General features: G+C 41.8%; 1 protein-coding gene across 1 annotated transcript in view; it reads right to left on the reverse strand.

Annotated features, from left to right (window-relative positions):
* LOC101857677 overlaps nt 1–15,697 on the reverse strand; it is a gene marked incomplete in the record, with an annotated part of 66,939 nt that overhangs the window by 34,045 nt on the left and 17,197 nt on the right. Inside the window, 4 exon segments of the mRNA XM_013088404.2 lie at nt 2,466–2,628; nt 5,412–5,566; nt 12,298–12,485; nt 13,690–13,840. Of these exon segments, the coding sequence (XP_012943858.1) occupies nt 2,466–2,628; nt 5,412–5,566; nt 12,298–12,485; nt 13,690–13,840 (657 nt within the window).

Here is a 15,697-nt window from a genome sequence, read left to right on the forward strand (position 1 = left end):
CGGAAATGGCTTAAAGACACTACAGTCAGTGGCACCGCCCCGGGGGGAATACAAACAGTTTACCCACAAAACACTGCAGAGAAAGCAATCATCCACCAAGACAATTTCTCCTGCAGTGACAAAAGCATCCACAAAGCACGGCTCATAAACACAACAAAGTCTCCATACGCTCACATCAGCATGTTTTGTTACAAAATTAAAACATAAAACATAGCAAAAACTCCAAAAGAAAAAATGTTATAAAGGGAAAAAAGAAATGTCAAAGCACAAGCAATAGATATCAATATCATGCAGTGCCACAGAAAGTTAAGTGTCGAAAGAGTTTTTGTGGAAAAGGACAGAAGAGAATCAGGAGCAACTCCCCCCCCCCCCTCCCCCCCAAAAAAAAACAAACAACTTATCTCTGGCAAGCTGTTCAAATGTACTTAACCTAAACTTTGTTTCTTCACATTCTTAACCTGCGATATCAGTTACAAGGGTGCTCTTGAAATATTTTTTTCAAAATCAAAATTCTAAATGTGGATTGAAGCAAGAGAGAATACATAGTGTCGGTACAAGTCGCGACTTTAGAATTACGAAGTTCTATCCGACATTTTTGGCCGTTTTGAGTTACTAAGACCATGTGGTCAGAAACCAAATGTTCTATCTGCTCCATCAAAATTGTAAGACTATTCGGAGTCGTTTATTTCAAGATATTCAAAGAATCAACCGCATTCGTAAAAAGCTTGTCTTGTTGTGAAAACTCAAAATTTCCAACGTGACATTTCTCCAAACTAAGTACTGAGCAGATAGAACTTTGTAATTCTAGAGCAGCGAGTTGTTGAAACAAGGACACAGGTTTTTCTCTCTCCTGTAAAATTTTGTCCACTGGGCTCCGCACATTGGAACAGCTTGCCGATGACGGTACGCCCCCTAGCCGACATAACAGTTTCAAGGATGCGCTATTCCACAGTAACTGACGGGACATTTGGACTATACTTTCCTACAATGATAACACTGTCATTCAATATCAATTAATTTATTTCAACTTTAAATTAACAGAACATTTGAAAGAGACATTAAGAATCATATTAACTGCAGTCATTTGAAAAAAGAAATACTTTACGCAAATTCCGTGACGTGTTAAGTTTCAGTTACTGACTGGACAGATGAGGCATTTGTGAGACGTGCTAAAAAAATGAGTGACTTCTACTATTGTAGCCCTGTAGAAATAGATATATGTTGAGTTGATAGGCTGAGTTTTTACAATTCATTAGCTGGAAATAATAAAAGACATGTTTAACTTGAAGAAAATGACATCAACTGAGAGTCTACAAATTTACTCCGTTGTTGATTTTCTGCCGATATCTCCATTTGTGAAGTGCGAGAAGTAACTCATTTTGTCAGCGCGACCCACAGTTTTTTTCTGTCCCATCAGGTACCCTGGAATAGCCCGGATGTAAAGAAGCAAAGTATTAAGGTGGCTCAAGAACATCAAGCATCATTGATGAGCTGTCGTTAGCGCTGTGCCATCTTGACAAAACAAACTTCATTGACGCTCCGAAGCGTGAAGCCAGTATTCATGCGTATGTTTTGGCTTATTAAAAAGTCCATCAGCAACATTCGTTCATTCAATATTCAAAGCACTTTTCACAGAGCGTGCGATGGCATGAATGCTGTGCGATATTATGACATCACAGCATCATTCTCAACCCTTCAAATTTCAAATAGAGGAAAGGGGGGTTCATCGTGAAAGCCTACAAATTGTTGATTTCTTGGAGAGTCATCCGATGCGCTTCAAGAGTAATGGCCCCTTAAGCTAGTCATGACGTGACCACTGAATATTGAACAGCAGCGACTACTTCTTTGAAGTTAAGTTTTTTCATAACTCTTGTCGACTCCGCTCATCACTCTGTCTCGTTACAACCCAGTACAAAATATTTCTGTAATTAACTCAATGATTTTAGAAACTGTACAATAATATGTTCGACGTTTACGACGGGTGAAGAGAAATGAGACGAAAACCCATTATCCGTAAAAATCACACTTCATTCGAATGTCAGAGCCATGATTCCAGTAGTTGTGGACAGCTTAAATATTGTGAATGTTGATAAGTAACCAGGAAAAGTGTGTAGGTCATAAGGCTGAATTACAATAAGACAAAACTACACAGCATTTCTCGACTCAGCTGAGACATAAGGGGCAACATTCCTTTCAATTTTAATGTCAGTAAAAACAAACAACACACAAAGCATTCACAGCAGAGGTCTGGCTGAGTTTTAGTTTCAGTGACAGTTTTACGGCACTTGCAACACAAATAGGTTAAACAATGCTAAACATTAAAGGATTAAAAAGGAGAAACGTACGAAGAAGAAAAGAAGGAGAGATAAAGACAATAATATGTGTTTGACAGGAAGGAAGGAGCAAACCACATCACAACAACCACCTCTCTTATGCCCCCTCAGCTCAAAGATAGGCAGACTTACTGTCTTCCTCCGTCTGCGTGCGCACTTCCGCCTCGGTGCTCCAGTAGCCCGAACCAATCGGCTTCACGCTCAGCCTCAGGGTGTACTCAGAGTAGGGCAAGAGGCCGCAGAGAGTCGCGCGCGCCACATCGCCGCTGTACGCCCGCTCCATTTCCGGCACCAGCTGCACAAGGAAAAAAAAAAGGAAAAAAACAAAAACAAAAAAAACAATTGTGAGCGCTGGATGGAAGGGTCTTTTTTTGTTGCTTTTTTAAAAGGACGTGTCTACGTACTCCCCGATTGGGGTCTACGTAGTCATGGTGTCTAGGTGGACCCCAAAAATGTTGGATTGTGATTGGCTCGCTGAGCGAGCGGTAGTTTACATTAGTTACAATGCAAGGCTGCTAGGCCTACTTACTGATCATCTCGGGTAGTGATTGGATTTATCTTGTCTTACTATAATTAATTTATTTTAGAGAGAGAGAGAGAGAGAGAGAGAGAGAGAGAGACAGAGAGAGAGAGAGGGGGGGGAGAGAGAGAGAGAGAGAGAGAGAGAGAGAGAGAGAGAGAGAGAGAGAGAAAAAGAGAGAGAGAGAAAGAGAGAGAGAGAGAGAGAGAGAGAGAGAGAGAGAGAGAGAGAGAGGGGGGGGGAGAGAGAGAGAGAGAGAGAGAGGGGGAGAGAGAGAGAGAGAGAAAGAGAGAGAGAGAGAGAGAGAGAGAGTATTTAATGAATAAACGTATCTAGATCTAGATTTTGTTGTGCACCCAGCTAAGAGTGTGCATTCGGTCTAGATTTAGATTCTAGATCTAGATACGTTTATTCATTAAATACTCTCTCTCTGGGCTAAAATAAATAAATTATAGTAACACTAGATCGACACACCGCCCGAGATGAACAGCAGCCTTGCATTGTAACCAATGTAAACTACCGCTCGCTCAGCGAGCCAATCACAATCCAACATTTTTGGGGTCCACCTAGACACCATGACTACGTAGACCCCAATCGGAGAGTGCGTAGACACTTCCTTTTTAAAAAGCTTTAGTAAGAGTGTTACAGCCCAGGCAACAGCACAATTAGGTCATAATACAAGAGCTGAAAATTAGAGGCACAACCAGGAGAGAGAAAAATCTTAATGGAGGTGTTTTTTATGTTTTGATTTTTGTTTTAGTAGAGGTTTTACGGCGCTCGCAATTGCATAAGGCAGGTCATACGAGCGCAAAAGGGAGGATGTCAACAGAAAAGTCCTTACAGGGAATCAGGCTTACTCTGCTCACCTCTCTAGCTTCAACAGCACAAAGTCTGCTTCGACTATCAAGCCACCCTAGAAATCGTGGGTCACAAGAGTGTGACAAACATACAAAAGAAGTAGAGGAAAAAAATGACAATAGTAAGGATAAGGAAAGAAAAAGCAGCAGTTCCCTGTTGTAGATCAGGCACAGTTATGAGTATGACATTGATGAATCAGCCCATTTACAATTACAATTCTACTGTGCATAAGAACTCGAAATGTTAATGGCCCCCCCCCCCACCCCTTTGGGAATGGCCTAAAGACACTTCAGTCACTAGCACCGCCCCGGGGGTTAGGTGTTTTTTAAGCCCCCACTGACGGAAGTCAGGTCTTTTAGTAGGGAGGCGGACTTCTGACCCTAGGGCAAAAACATAGAGAACGCTGAAACTTAATCAGCTGAAGATCGATGCTGACAGGCGCCAGTATGTGTCTGCTTGACTCCACATAGATGGCGCCTAAAGCCTAGACCTAGATCTAAGAAAAAAATTCCACCACAACACAGCTGGTATTGATGAAGCATTTATTAAGAAACCCAGAAGGGGAAGCGAATTTCCTAAAATATTGCTTGAAATGTAATTCTGCTCTGTTGCCACCCTAATTTGACGATGCTAATTTCAAAAATGTAATTAGTGAAGCACCAGCTCTGAAATGACCATTTAATATTTCCCCAGTCCAGTCGGGTGACGTCACGCAAACCGTAAAAAACCCGAGTTTGCGACGGCGAGACGGCATTGAAAATTCACGACCTCAGTGCTTTCTTGTCGTATCTCCATTTTTAACAGTGAAAACAATTCATAACAAATAATGAGCTTTAGAAGAAGTCACATGTTCACCCCTAAAAGAATGGAGATACGACAAGGAAGCTCTGAGGTCACGAGTTGACAGCCAGGCGCTCTTCCCAGTTTTTCAGCGTAATAAGAATGTAGTTTGGATTCCGATAAATCCGATAGCGCCGATCGGTGCTAAAAGCTGCCTGCAGTCTGCCAGCTCTATGTGGGGCAAGTTGGAAATCATAAGGGAATTTTTATACCTATCGGCGCTTACTGAGTCAGTCTCTGAAATTGGCATTCTCTGTGTTTTCGCCCCTACCTGTCACCATGAGCAAGCCCATCGCGCCATCTAAATGATCTAAATCTAGTTGACAGGGGGAAAAAAACCTCAATTACTTTTTTTTTTAATTATCTGAATTGTGTAGATAGGAGGGTAAAAAATACATGGTCTTTGGAAAAAAAACCCAAACAAAAGCATCTAACTTGAGTAGATGGGAGCGTAAAAAAACAAACATGTTCTTTAAAAAACCAAAACAAAACCAAAACAAAATCATCTAAATTACGTAGATGGGAGCGTAAAAAATACATTTACATAAATGTAAAAGAAACTGTTTTAACTCTTTTAGTACGCAAGGGACTCCACAATTTGACACACCCAGCGGCAAAGGGTGTTACTTGAAAACGGTTATCATCTAAGTCAAATATTGAAGGATGTGTTTGTGTGGGCACTCATACTATTCGTGACCGGACAAAGAATCACAAAATGGGTGAAAATAGAGGTGGTAAATGTAGCACAGGAACAGCAGGTGTAGGTCTTGCGGAGGACGAAACCGGTGAAATGCGAAACCAAAAAAACGCCTCATAAGTGACGTCCCAGATTCGAAGAGCGACTTCCGTCCGACACTTACCGTCTGCATGTCTTGGTCCTCCTTCCTCTTCCCCGACACTCTGTAGAGTGATGCAGACTTGTTGTTGAGGAAGTACGGGTCCTCCACCCACGCCAGACCCACACACGTGCTGTTCTCCCACGCGCTGTGGAAACGTGACGGCTGCTGAGGTTGAACTGAGAAAAGATACAAAGCATTATTAACGACCCATAATAATAATAACAATAATAATAATAATAAAAACAAGAATAGATAGCATGTGTATAGCGCAAATCCTCGCTCAACAGCAAGTCTATGCGCTTCACAATCTATACTATTACCCCAGCAGACCTGAGAGCATTCTGAAACTCAGTCAACTTCCTGGGAAGCATACAGAGCAAGCAGCCATTTATAGGCGCTAAAACACTAACAAACTGATGTTTCACTGTCTATGGGAGGGCACCCATTCCCACCCGGGTGAAGTCAGGAAAATTCTTTACTTACTTTTACTTTACTTTTCCGATCCAGCGGCCATTTTGGTTCTCGCCCTTCGGTCTGTCGATGTGGCAAAGAATTGACAGGTTTTAATCAGCTGTGCTTTGTCGCTGTATAGAGTGTTTCCGATGTCTGGGGAGGCAGGTAGGTAGGTGCTACGCAGGTCACAAAGTGCAGGGCAGTTAAAGAGGTGGTGGGGTACTGTTTCATCCTGGCAGTCGCACAACGGGCAGTCGGGTAGGGTATCCTTGCGGATCCTATTAAGGTAGGAGTTTAGTGGTATGTGTTGTGTTCGCAGGCGAAATATTGTGACTTGTTCTCTTCTACTCAGGGAATTTATTGCATCTTTAGAGTTGGGGGCTGTCATGTGTGCATATACAGTTCTTCCAGTTTTGCCCATTGCCCATCCATTCAGCCACTGTTCCCTGGTGTTGCATTTGATGATGTTCTTGGCTGTCTGTTGTGATACTGGGTTGTGTGGTTGTGTTTGTGATGCTCCCTTCTTGGCAAGGGTGTCTGCTCTGTCGTTTCCTGGGATGTTGCTGTGGCCAGGTATCCACTGTAGTGTCAGGTCGACGGCATAGGTCTGTAGGAAGGTGTTGATTGTTTGAGCCACAGATAGGCAGGCTGGGCTTTCGAGATTCATGTTTTCCAGAGCTTGGAGTACTGACTTTCCGTCTGTGAAGATAATAGTGTTCTTGATTTTGTTTGGATATGTTATGAAAATGTTGGTCAGATGGAGGATTGCTGCTTCAATGGCGATGGCCTCAGCCTCGTAATTTGTACAAGAAGTACCACATGCGTCAAATAGCTCTTCACATGTTTTGTCAGGATGTTCAATTCTTACCCCAAAGCCTGCGTTTATAGTTCCCTTGAAGGCTGACCCGTCTGTATAAATATGAATTGAATCACTAGGGTAGGAGTCAATTGTCTTCAGAGCTGTTGTCTTCAGTTCTACTGGGTCACATTCCTTTTTCACTGTCTCTTTTATGAGGGAGGTTTTGATGTTGGCGTTCTTGATGTTAGTGTTTGGGGGGAGTTCTGGTCTTAAAGGTTTCAGCATTTCTCTGTTACATGGAAGATGGTGTTTTTCTGCTAGTTCAGTGGCTGTGTCAAGTATTGATCTTCCATGAATCCGTTTCTTTGGTCGTCTCTGTTCAATTATTTTCCTGTTTGGGTGGTTTTTCTCCAGTCTTTTGTAGCGCTCACTCATCTCTACTACAGCTGCCTCTCTCCGCAAGTCCAGGGGTTCCAGGTTCGTGTGGATTTCACAAGCTGCAGTTGGAGTGGATCTCAAAGCTCCGGAGATAAATCGTACAGCTTGGTTTTGAATTTTGTCAAGAGACCTCTGAGTTGGTTTGCTGCAGATTGTCTGTAAAGTTAGGTTATATTCCATGGCAGATCGTACATAGCCAACATATAGCTGTCTGAGTGCATCCTTGTCCGCTCCCCATGAAGTGCTAGCCAGTCGTCTGAGAAGGTTAAGTCTCTTGTTGGCCTTCGTCTTCAGGTTCCAGATATGGTTTTTGCATGAGAACTGTCTGTCCAGCTCGATCCCAAGGTAGGTCGGGTTTTCAAATTTTTCTAGTTTGTTTCCTGCAAGTAAGATGGTGAGATTTTGCTTTACAACTTTGTGGCTTTTTGTAAAGACGGTGTAGATTGTCTTGGTACAATTTGCTTTTAGTTTCCACTTGCAGCAGTAGTTGTTGAATCTATCTAGATTCTCATTTATAAGCCGTGCACTGATGCCAGCTTGTTTACTTGTATGCCAGATGGCTAGGTCGTCGGCATATAGGGCCTTCTCTGATTTCAGTGTCTCAGGCAGGTCATTGATGAAAACAAGGAAAAGTGTGCAGCTCAAAGAGGAACCCTGGGGTAGGCCCTCCTCCAGTACAGCTTTGGATGACACCCCATTGTTAATCCTGGTCTGGATTGTCCTGTCTGTAAGGAAGGTCTTCACCCATCTGTAGAGTTTCCCGTGGATTCCTGTCTGTGTCATCTTCCACAGGACGCCTTTTCTCCAAACCCTGTCGTAGGCTTGCTGGAGATCGACGAATACTGCAACTGTGTGCTTCTTTTCCTGGAAGCCATCAAGGACTTTCTGACTGAGCCTGAAGAGCTGGTCATCTGTTCGTTGGCCTGCACGAAATCCTGCTTGGTTGCTGTCCAGGGCACCGGTTGTTTCCAACCACCAGTATAGGCGGTGGTTGACCATTCTCTCTGCTAGTTTCCCGATGCATGAGGTGAGTGAAATGGGTCGATAGCTTTTCATTTCTTCAGCAGGTTTTCCTTTCTTGAGAATGGGTGTGATGATAGCGTTTCTCCATGCTCTGGGGATGGTGTTTTCATTCCACGTCTTGTTGATCAGCTGGAGAATATAACCCTTACCAATGGGACTGAGGTTGACAAGCATTTCATTGTGAATCTTATCTGGTCCTGGGGATTTGCGGGGCTTCAGTTTCTTCATTGCTCTGTTGAGCTCAGTGAGTGTGAAGTCATCTTCAAAGAGAGAGATGCTTGCATTTGGCGCATGCTCTTTCTCCTTCAGTCTTTTCAGACAGTCTCTATGTTGGTAGGAAAATTCGTTAAAAGTGTCTTTCCCAAGAATACAACGTCGTCAGGCCCGCGGCTCGAACCCCCGAACACACAACCTCACGATGACGAGTCTGGTAGCCTAACCACTAGCCACTGACACCACATCACACCCCCTTTCCATGTAAATTGTAAGATCACGCAGCGGCAAATATGTACCTCTAATAGCAAAGAAAGAAAGACATAAAAGTTTTTTTTATCATCTAGCATGAGGCTATTGTCAAAATTAGCATCAATGTGTATTGTTCTTTCGAGTGTGCATCTATATAACTCTATAGGTCTTGTAATTAAATTGCTCCACGTGATTGAATGGTGCATCTGATGTGAGTGAATGTACATTTTGTCAGCTTTACTTCTCTTTTCACATTGAATATTTATGAGAGTAACACATAATTTACATTTTTATGTATACCTCACGGCGTCACTTTTTTCCCAATTCTGTTACCTTTAGTCAGCGTGACTCAGCAGCCCGCTGGAGCTCCCCGGCTCGGGGGCGCGGGGTCAATGAGCCCTGAAGCGACTTTGCCGGTGTCGGTTAAGAAATTTGCACTTTTGTCTACTTTTGAAATGATATAACTTCTTCCCCATTCCACATAGCAAACTATTATGCGCATGTTCTAAAAGCTCAATGTCTTTAGATTTATTCTGCGCTAGAATGGTTAATTTCTGTGCCTAAGTTTTTGTTCTAGATAAGTGTTTGTAAAGTACCCAATATGTCCTATTTTAGTTACATACTTATGAATAGATGATCGTTTATTTTAAAACAGCACGACAGATCTCTCCAAAATCTGTGTAAACTGACTAGGAATAGCATGTCTTTTACTATGAGAAATATTAAATCTGCACGAGTAGTAATAGTCAAGTTATAACAGAAGAAAGATGCACATCTGCATTTTTTTAGCTAAAGACACTCAGCGTTAGGTCTTGTTTTACCATGAAACAAGAGAAAGTTTCTCTGTGTCTGTTCATGAATCATGCTGTGCCTGTGGCAGCCTGCATGCAACTTAGAAAGATATATTATGAGATTTTTTTAAAAACACAAAACTGTGTTAATACATGGGTAGATATGAACTTCTTGTATGGAATAAAAATAATGACAGCTAACATTCATTCTTAGTTTTTGTGTCAGAGATATGCGCGGACACTTATGAATGTAAAGAAATCAGAACATTGTCAGTTATTGCAAATGGTTATAGAAACGAAAATAAAAGCTGGAAAAGCCTGGTGCTGATTCAGTGTCACTGGAAAGCTAGAAATGATTCTTATAACACAATATCGAGAAGTCATCCCTATTATTCAGTCAACTTTCAAAACCTAGATCTAGCGTTTTAAGAAAAATAAGGAATAATTTATGGAGTGTAACTGATAGCCTACTGTTCGTGTACATTGTTGTAGATGTATTCTGGCACTAAAATCAGTTTGTACTTTTTCATAGAGAGACATCAGAGTAACTTTGATAAACTATAGAGAAAATAAGCGAATATTCTCGATTATATTAGACACATAAAGTTGTATTTGGAAGAATTACTTCATAGCCTATTGTGTGCCAGATGGATGAAGCTGCAAAATTACAGCTTCCTATTAAACGCGCAGATACCATCTTTTCTGAGTATCTGCACCAATGTTATGTAGTTCATGTTCCAAACGCGCGACGGTATTTGTCATGCCTTTTTTTATATTGATTTTTTTTCATTCACACTTGTCCAAAAACTTTTACAATTTAGCATTGCCAACTTCAACACGTCTAACAAAATAACCAGACAAGATACAATGTCCGTTGTTTTTTGGGTCACAAGAGCAAAAATGCGTGCTTTGAGTGCATTAAGTGATAATTACCATAAATACAAGGATGCACCTAAAACTGTACGTTGAAAAGTACCAAAAATGAAGTCAGCCCAGACAGAGCGGAGACAGGGAGCTGACCCCCGTGACCCCGACGTGATAAGGAGCTGGGCAGGGACCCCCCCCCCCCCCGCACTACAACTAAAATTTCCCTGCCAGTACGCCATGACCTGCATGTGTTTTTACAGTCCTGTACAGCCAAGAAAAATTTCCCTCTGGGACAATAAAGAATTATCTTATCTTACACGTCAGGTACAGAGTAAATCATCAGCTAGCCGGTCCGCTTCCCCCCCTCCCCCCCCACAAAAAAATTTCAACGAAAGTTTATTCTTATATTTGCAGTTTCGTAATTTTTTTCCAACAAATTTTAACTGAGTTTTTTTTTTTTAATTGCAGTTTCTGAATTTGTTCCCCCAAATTTTAACTGAGTTTTTTTTTTTTTGTAGTTTCTGAATTTGTTCCCCCAAATTTTAACTGAGTTTTTTTTTTTTTTAATTGTAGTTTCTGAATTTGTTCCCCCAAATTTTAAGGTTTTTTTTCCTATTGCAGTTTCTCAATCTGTGATATCGGTTGCAGAAACTCAAAAAATATTTTGTTGAAATTCAAATTCTAAATGTTCAAAAAGATATATGATGTTGCTACAATTCTTTTTTTTTTTTTAAATGAAACAATCATTTTCTTTTTCTGTCTCCTGAAAATTTTGCTCTCTGGACTACTTACATTTGAACAGCGAGACAACATAATACATTACGGTCATGAGCCAAAGGAACAGAATTCATTACATCGCAACCTCAGTGCAGGAACAGAATTCATTACATCGCGACCTCAGTGCTTTCTTGTCCTATCTCCATTTTTCATAACAGTGAACACAGTTCATAACAAAGAGTGAGCTCAAGAAGAAGAAGTCACATTTTCGATGTTTTAAAAAAAAATATAGACAGGACTAGAAAACACCTAGGTCCCGAAATGACTTGTGGGTGGTTGGCGGGTGGTCAGTTATGGTTTGCTCCTTCTTTCCTATCGAACATCTATCATCCGTATCTCTCCTTCTTTCCTATCAAACATCCATCGTCCTTATCTCTCCTTCTTTCCTATCAAACATCTATTGTCCTTATCTCTCCTTCTTTCCCATCAAACATCCATCGTCCTTATCTCTCCTTCTTTCCTATCAAACATCTATTGTCCTTATCTCTCCTTCTTTCCTATCAAACATCTATTGTCCTTATCTTTCCTTCTTTCCTATCAAACATCCATCATCTTTATCTCTCCTCCTTTTCTTTGGAGGACGCGAGGAGAGAGGTATGAGGTGGAAGATGAGAGGTGAAAGGTGAAATGAAAGGTGACCAAACTTTTCCTCTTCAAAATTTAAGTGGGTGGTTGGCAGGCGCTCTGGGGTGCTTTGCTCTTTCTTTCTTATCAAACATATATCCTCCTTTCCTATAAAAAAAATCACTCCTCCTTCTTTCCTATCAAACATCTATCCTCCTTTTCTCTCCTCCTTCTTTCCAAATATCTATCGTCCTTATCTCTCCTCCTCTTTTCCCATCAAACATCTATCTTCCTTATCTCTCCTCCTCTTTTCCTATCAAACATCAATCCTCCTTATCTCTCCTCCTTCTTTCCAAACATCTATGCTCCTTATCTCTCCTTCTTCTTTCCAAATATCTATCATCCTTATCTCGCCTCCTCTTTTCCTATCAAACATCAATCCTCCTTATCTCTCCTCCTTCTTTCCAAACATCTATGCTCCTTATCTCTCCTCCTTCTTTCCAAATATCTATCATCCTTATCTCGCCTCCTCTTTTCCTATCAAACATCTATCCTCCTTATCTCGCCTCCTCTTTTCCTATCAAACATCTATCCTCCTTATCTCTCCTCCTTCTCTTACTTGCACAATGTACAATACTCTGTAAAAACACCTCTAACCCTTGTGCACTTATGTGACCTATTTGTGTTACTAGCACCATAAAACTCTTACTAAAACTAAACTAAGACTTACTATGATCGTAGGGCTTCAGCCTGATCTCACTCACTGCCCAAGGGTCAAGCGAAGAATTGAGATCTCGGGCATGTGGCCGTTTGTTCAGTTTGTCCAGCGTTACGTTGAACCGCAGGTAGAGAATGCTTTGGCCGTTCAACGTGACGTTACAGGAGGTGCTGCTCTGAGGGGTGCACTCATTCCCAGGGCTGGAAAAAAACCAAAAAACAAACAGAACTGTCATGGTAAATGCTGTTTTGTGTTGGCGCGTGTTTAGCGGCGCTCGCAACAGCGTAAGGTCATATGAGCGCGCGGGACACATTAAACATTTTCAGTTGGTAGAAAATTTTGAATTTTTCCCCGGGTGGAGGCACAACCCTACTCTTAGCGATTTCGGACCACCAAGGGATCTTTAACGTGCGCAACTTGCACACAGGATCGCCGAGATTTTTCGCCCTTGTCCGAGAAGGTTAAGTGTAGATCTTTCCTACCATAAGATCAGGAGTGAGGCTGAAAGACAGCTGTAGGAAGCCTCAGGGAGTAGCAGTTGAAAGGCTGCAGAAAGAGTAAGGAGCCCAGAGGAGGGGGTAAAGGAGGTGAGGGGGTGGGGCCAGAAAGTAGAGGCGAAAGCAGACAACAGAATATTGCTAGAGAGCAGGGACTTTATGCAGTTGTGAGCGCCGTAAAACACTAACCACCCAAAAAAATATCTTTTCAAAAGTGAAATCGGAGAAACCTGCATTTTTCCCCTGCTTTGACATTTTGCATCAAATTTTTGTCCTTTGACTAAACACCCTTTGTGTCCATTTACACATTTTGGAGGGGATTTTACAGAAAAACATTGACTTAAAAAGACAAAAAAATGTAGATTTACAGTTTCCAAGCACTCTCAAACTATGCAAGTCACCAAACTTTGGCGGCCATTTCCTCGTTACTTTCACCTCTGAAATCAGGCGACCCCCCGCCAGCTTCAGTACCAAATATTTCGACTTCTATTTGTAATGTATGTCTGATGTATGTAAAAATGGGAAGGGACTATTTTTCGAATGTTGAAATAATGATTCTTTAATATCACAATTATATCCTCTTCTTGATACGTCACATTTCGTCTCGTTTTGGGATTCCCACGAGACTTCAGTGTAAACTAAACACTAATAAAATCAGTTCACCGGCAGGTAGGCGAGAGAGCGGCTGTGTTTTGTCTTTCTTTCAAGTATTAATTTTTTTTTATGTGAGGCCATATGCAGCCGTCACACTATATTCAAGATAAATAGGTGTTTGTTTCATCGTAAGAAAAACAAATGAACAAGCTTTAAGACGATACCAAGAACTCCATATGCCCCCAAAAACTGACAAGCGCCTGATTCCACCACCACGAGACACATTTTTTCTTAACATCCGTTGCGCAGTCACCTCGAGTCAGGTTTTGCTTGGGGGCTCCAGTCCACCAGCGTCTTAACCTCGCTGTCCTTGAGATAAGTTTCCCCGGGCTTCCACGAGACGGTCAACGTACTGCTGACCGTATCCATTACCGTGGTAATGTTGGTCACATTCTTCAGGGGACCTGGACCAAAAGAAAATAAAAATACAGTTGAAATTGTCGGTTTGTTTTAGTAAGCTTTTTACAACGTTCGCAACTGCATAAGGTCATATGAGCGCCGAGGGGTGGATGTCAGCAGAGAAGTCCAAACAGGGAATCAGGCTTACTCTGCTCACCTCTCTAGCTTCAACAGCACAAAGTCTGCTTCGACTATCAAGGCACCCCGGAAATAGCAGGTCACAAGAGTGTGACAAACATACAAAAGAAGTAGAGGTAAATGACGATAGGTAAGGATCAGGAAAGAAAAAGCAGCAGTTCCCTGTTGTAGATCAGGCACAGTTATGAGCGTGGCATTGATGAATCAGCCCATTTACAATTCAACTGTGCATAAGAACGAGAAATGTCCCCCCTTTGGGAATGGCCTAAAGACTTCAGTCAGTGGCACTGCCCCGTGGGGTAGCCAATTTGTCACATCCTAATAGTTTACAACTGGGGTCAAACAGTGTGTCTGGAACTATATAGTTTTGTTTTAGTAGAGGTTTTACGGCGCTCGCAACTGCATAAGGTCATATGAGCGCCAGAAGATTAGAGGTGTTGAAAGAGAGTAACAAACATAAAAAAGAAGGACGGGAGATAAGGACGATAGATGTTTGATAGGAAAGAAGCAAACCACACCAGAGCACCCACTACCCACCAACCACCCACGGAACTATATTTTCTCGTGGATTAACACACAGGAAGTGTATTAATCAGTACCACTTTTCCATGTTGCAACTTGATAATCCTATTTTCTGTTGACAATCAATACGCCCAGTGAGACAGGATGAGAGCGAGATGTTACTCAATCTGATGTTACTGGTTGGATTTGTACGCATGGGAGAGTTTGGGCATTAATTTGTGCTTTATAATTTCAGTTATAATAACACTAAGAAATGGGAGACACACTGTTTGACTGAGGTCTTTTATAACAGCCAGCAGGCAGAGGCAACAGGGCTGCAGAAGTTAAAAACCTATTATTTTCCCTGGGTATTGGATACACCTGATTTTCTCAAAGTGTTGGAAGAACTCCCAGGGTATTGCAACAGAAGAGTCATAGCCTTGAGAAAAACTCATAGCCTTCCATTCAATAACAATCTCCATAAATTAATAAATTCACCCTTATGTGAAAGGTGTAAATCCCCTGAAATTGAAGATGAATTTCACTTTATTTTCTATTATCCATAATTTGTCCATCAAAGGAAATTGCTAATTCCTCCCAGCCTGACTGGGCCCAGTGACAGAAATATGCAATATCTGACCCATGAAAAGAGATATGTGCACAACCTGTACTTTTTCATTACAGAAAATTTATTTAGAAATCTAACAAATGAGTGTTTTATATAGTGTGATGTGGGCCAATGGCCTTAAACACTGAATAAACTTACTTACTTTCAACAGCCAGCGGCCCAAGTGGGCTTCTTCGAGAAATCATAAATATATCTGATAACAACATGCACAGACTGGGTGGCCTCGGCGGCCAAGTGGTTAGGCAACTAGACTCATGATCGTGCGTGAGACTGCAGGTTTGGAGGTTCGAGCCTCAGCTTGCTCCGGCGTTGTGTCCTCGGGAAAGACACTTTACACAAATTACCCACTAGGCTCGGTCCTTTCAGAGATGGACGTTTGACTCGGAGGTCCCGCCTCTTAAGTAACCTAACAGTGTTGATAGGGCCGTTAAACCTGAACCATTTCACCTTTTTGTCACGCACTGTGTGCCATTTCATCTTTTTGTCACGCACTGTGTGCCATTTCATCTTTTTGGCACGCACTAACAGTGTGCCATTTCATCTTTTTGGCATGCACTAACGGTGTGCCATTTCATCTTTTTGGCACGCACTAACT

The sequence above is a fragment of the Aplysia californica genome, unplaced genomic scaffold, assembly GCF_000002075.1.
Source record: "Aplysia californica isolate F4 #8 unplaced genomic scaffold, AplCal3.0 scaffold00736, whole genome shotgun sequence".
Lineage (NCBI taxonomy): Eukaryota > Metazoa > Mollusca > Gastropoda > Aplysiida > Aplysiidae > Aplysia > Aplysia californica.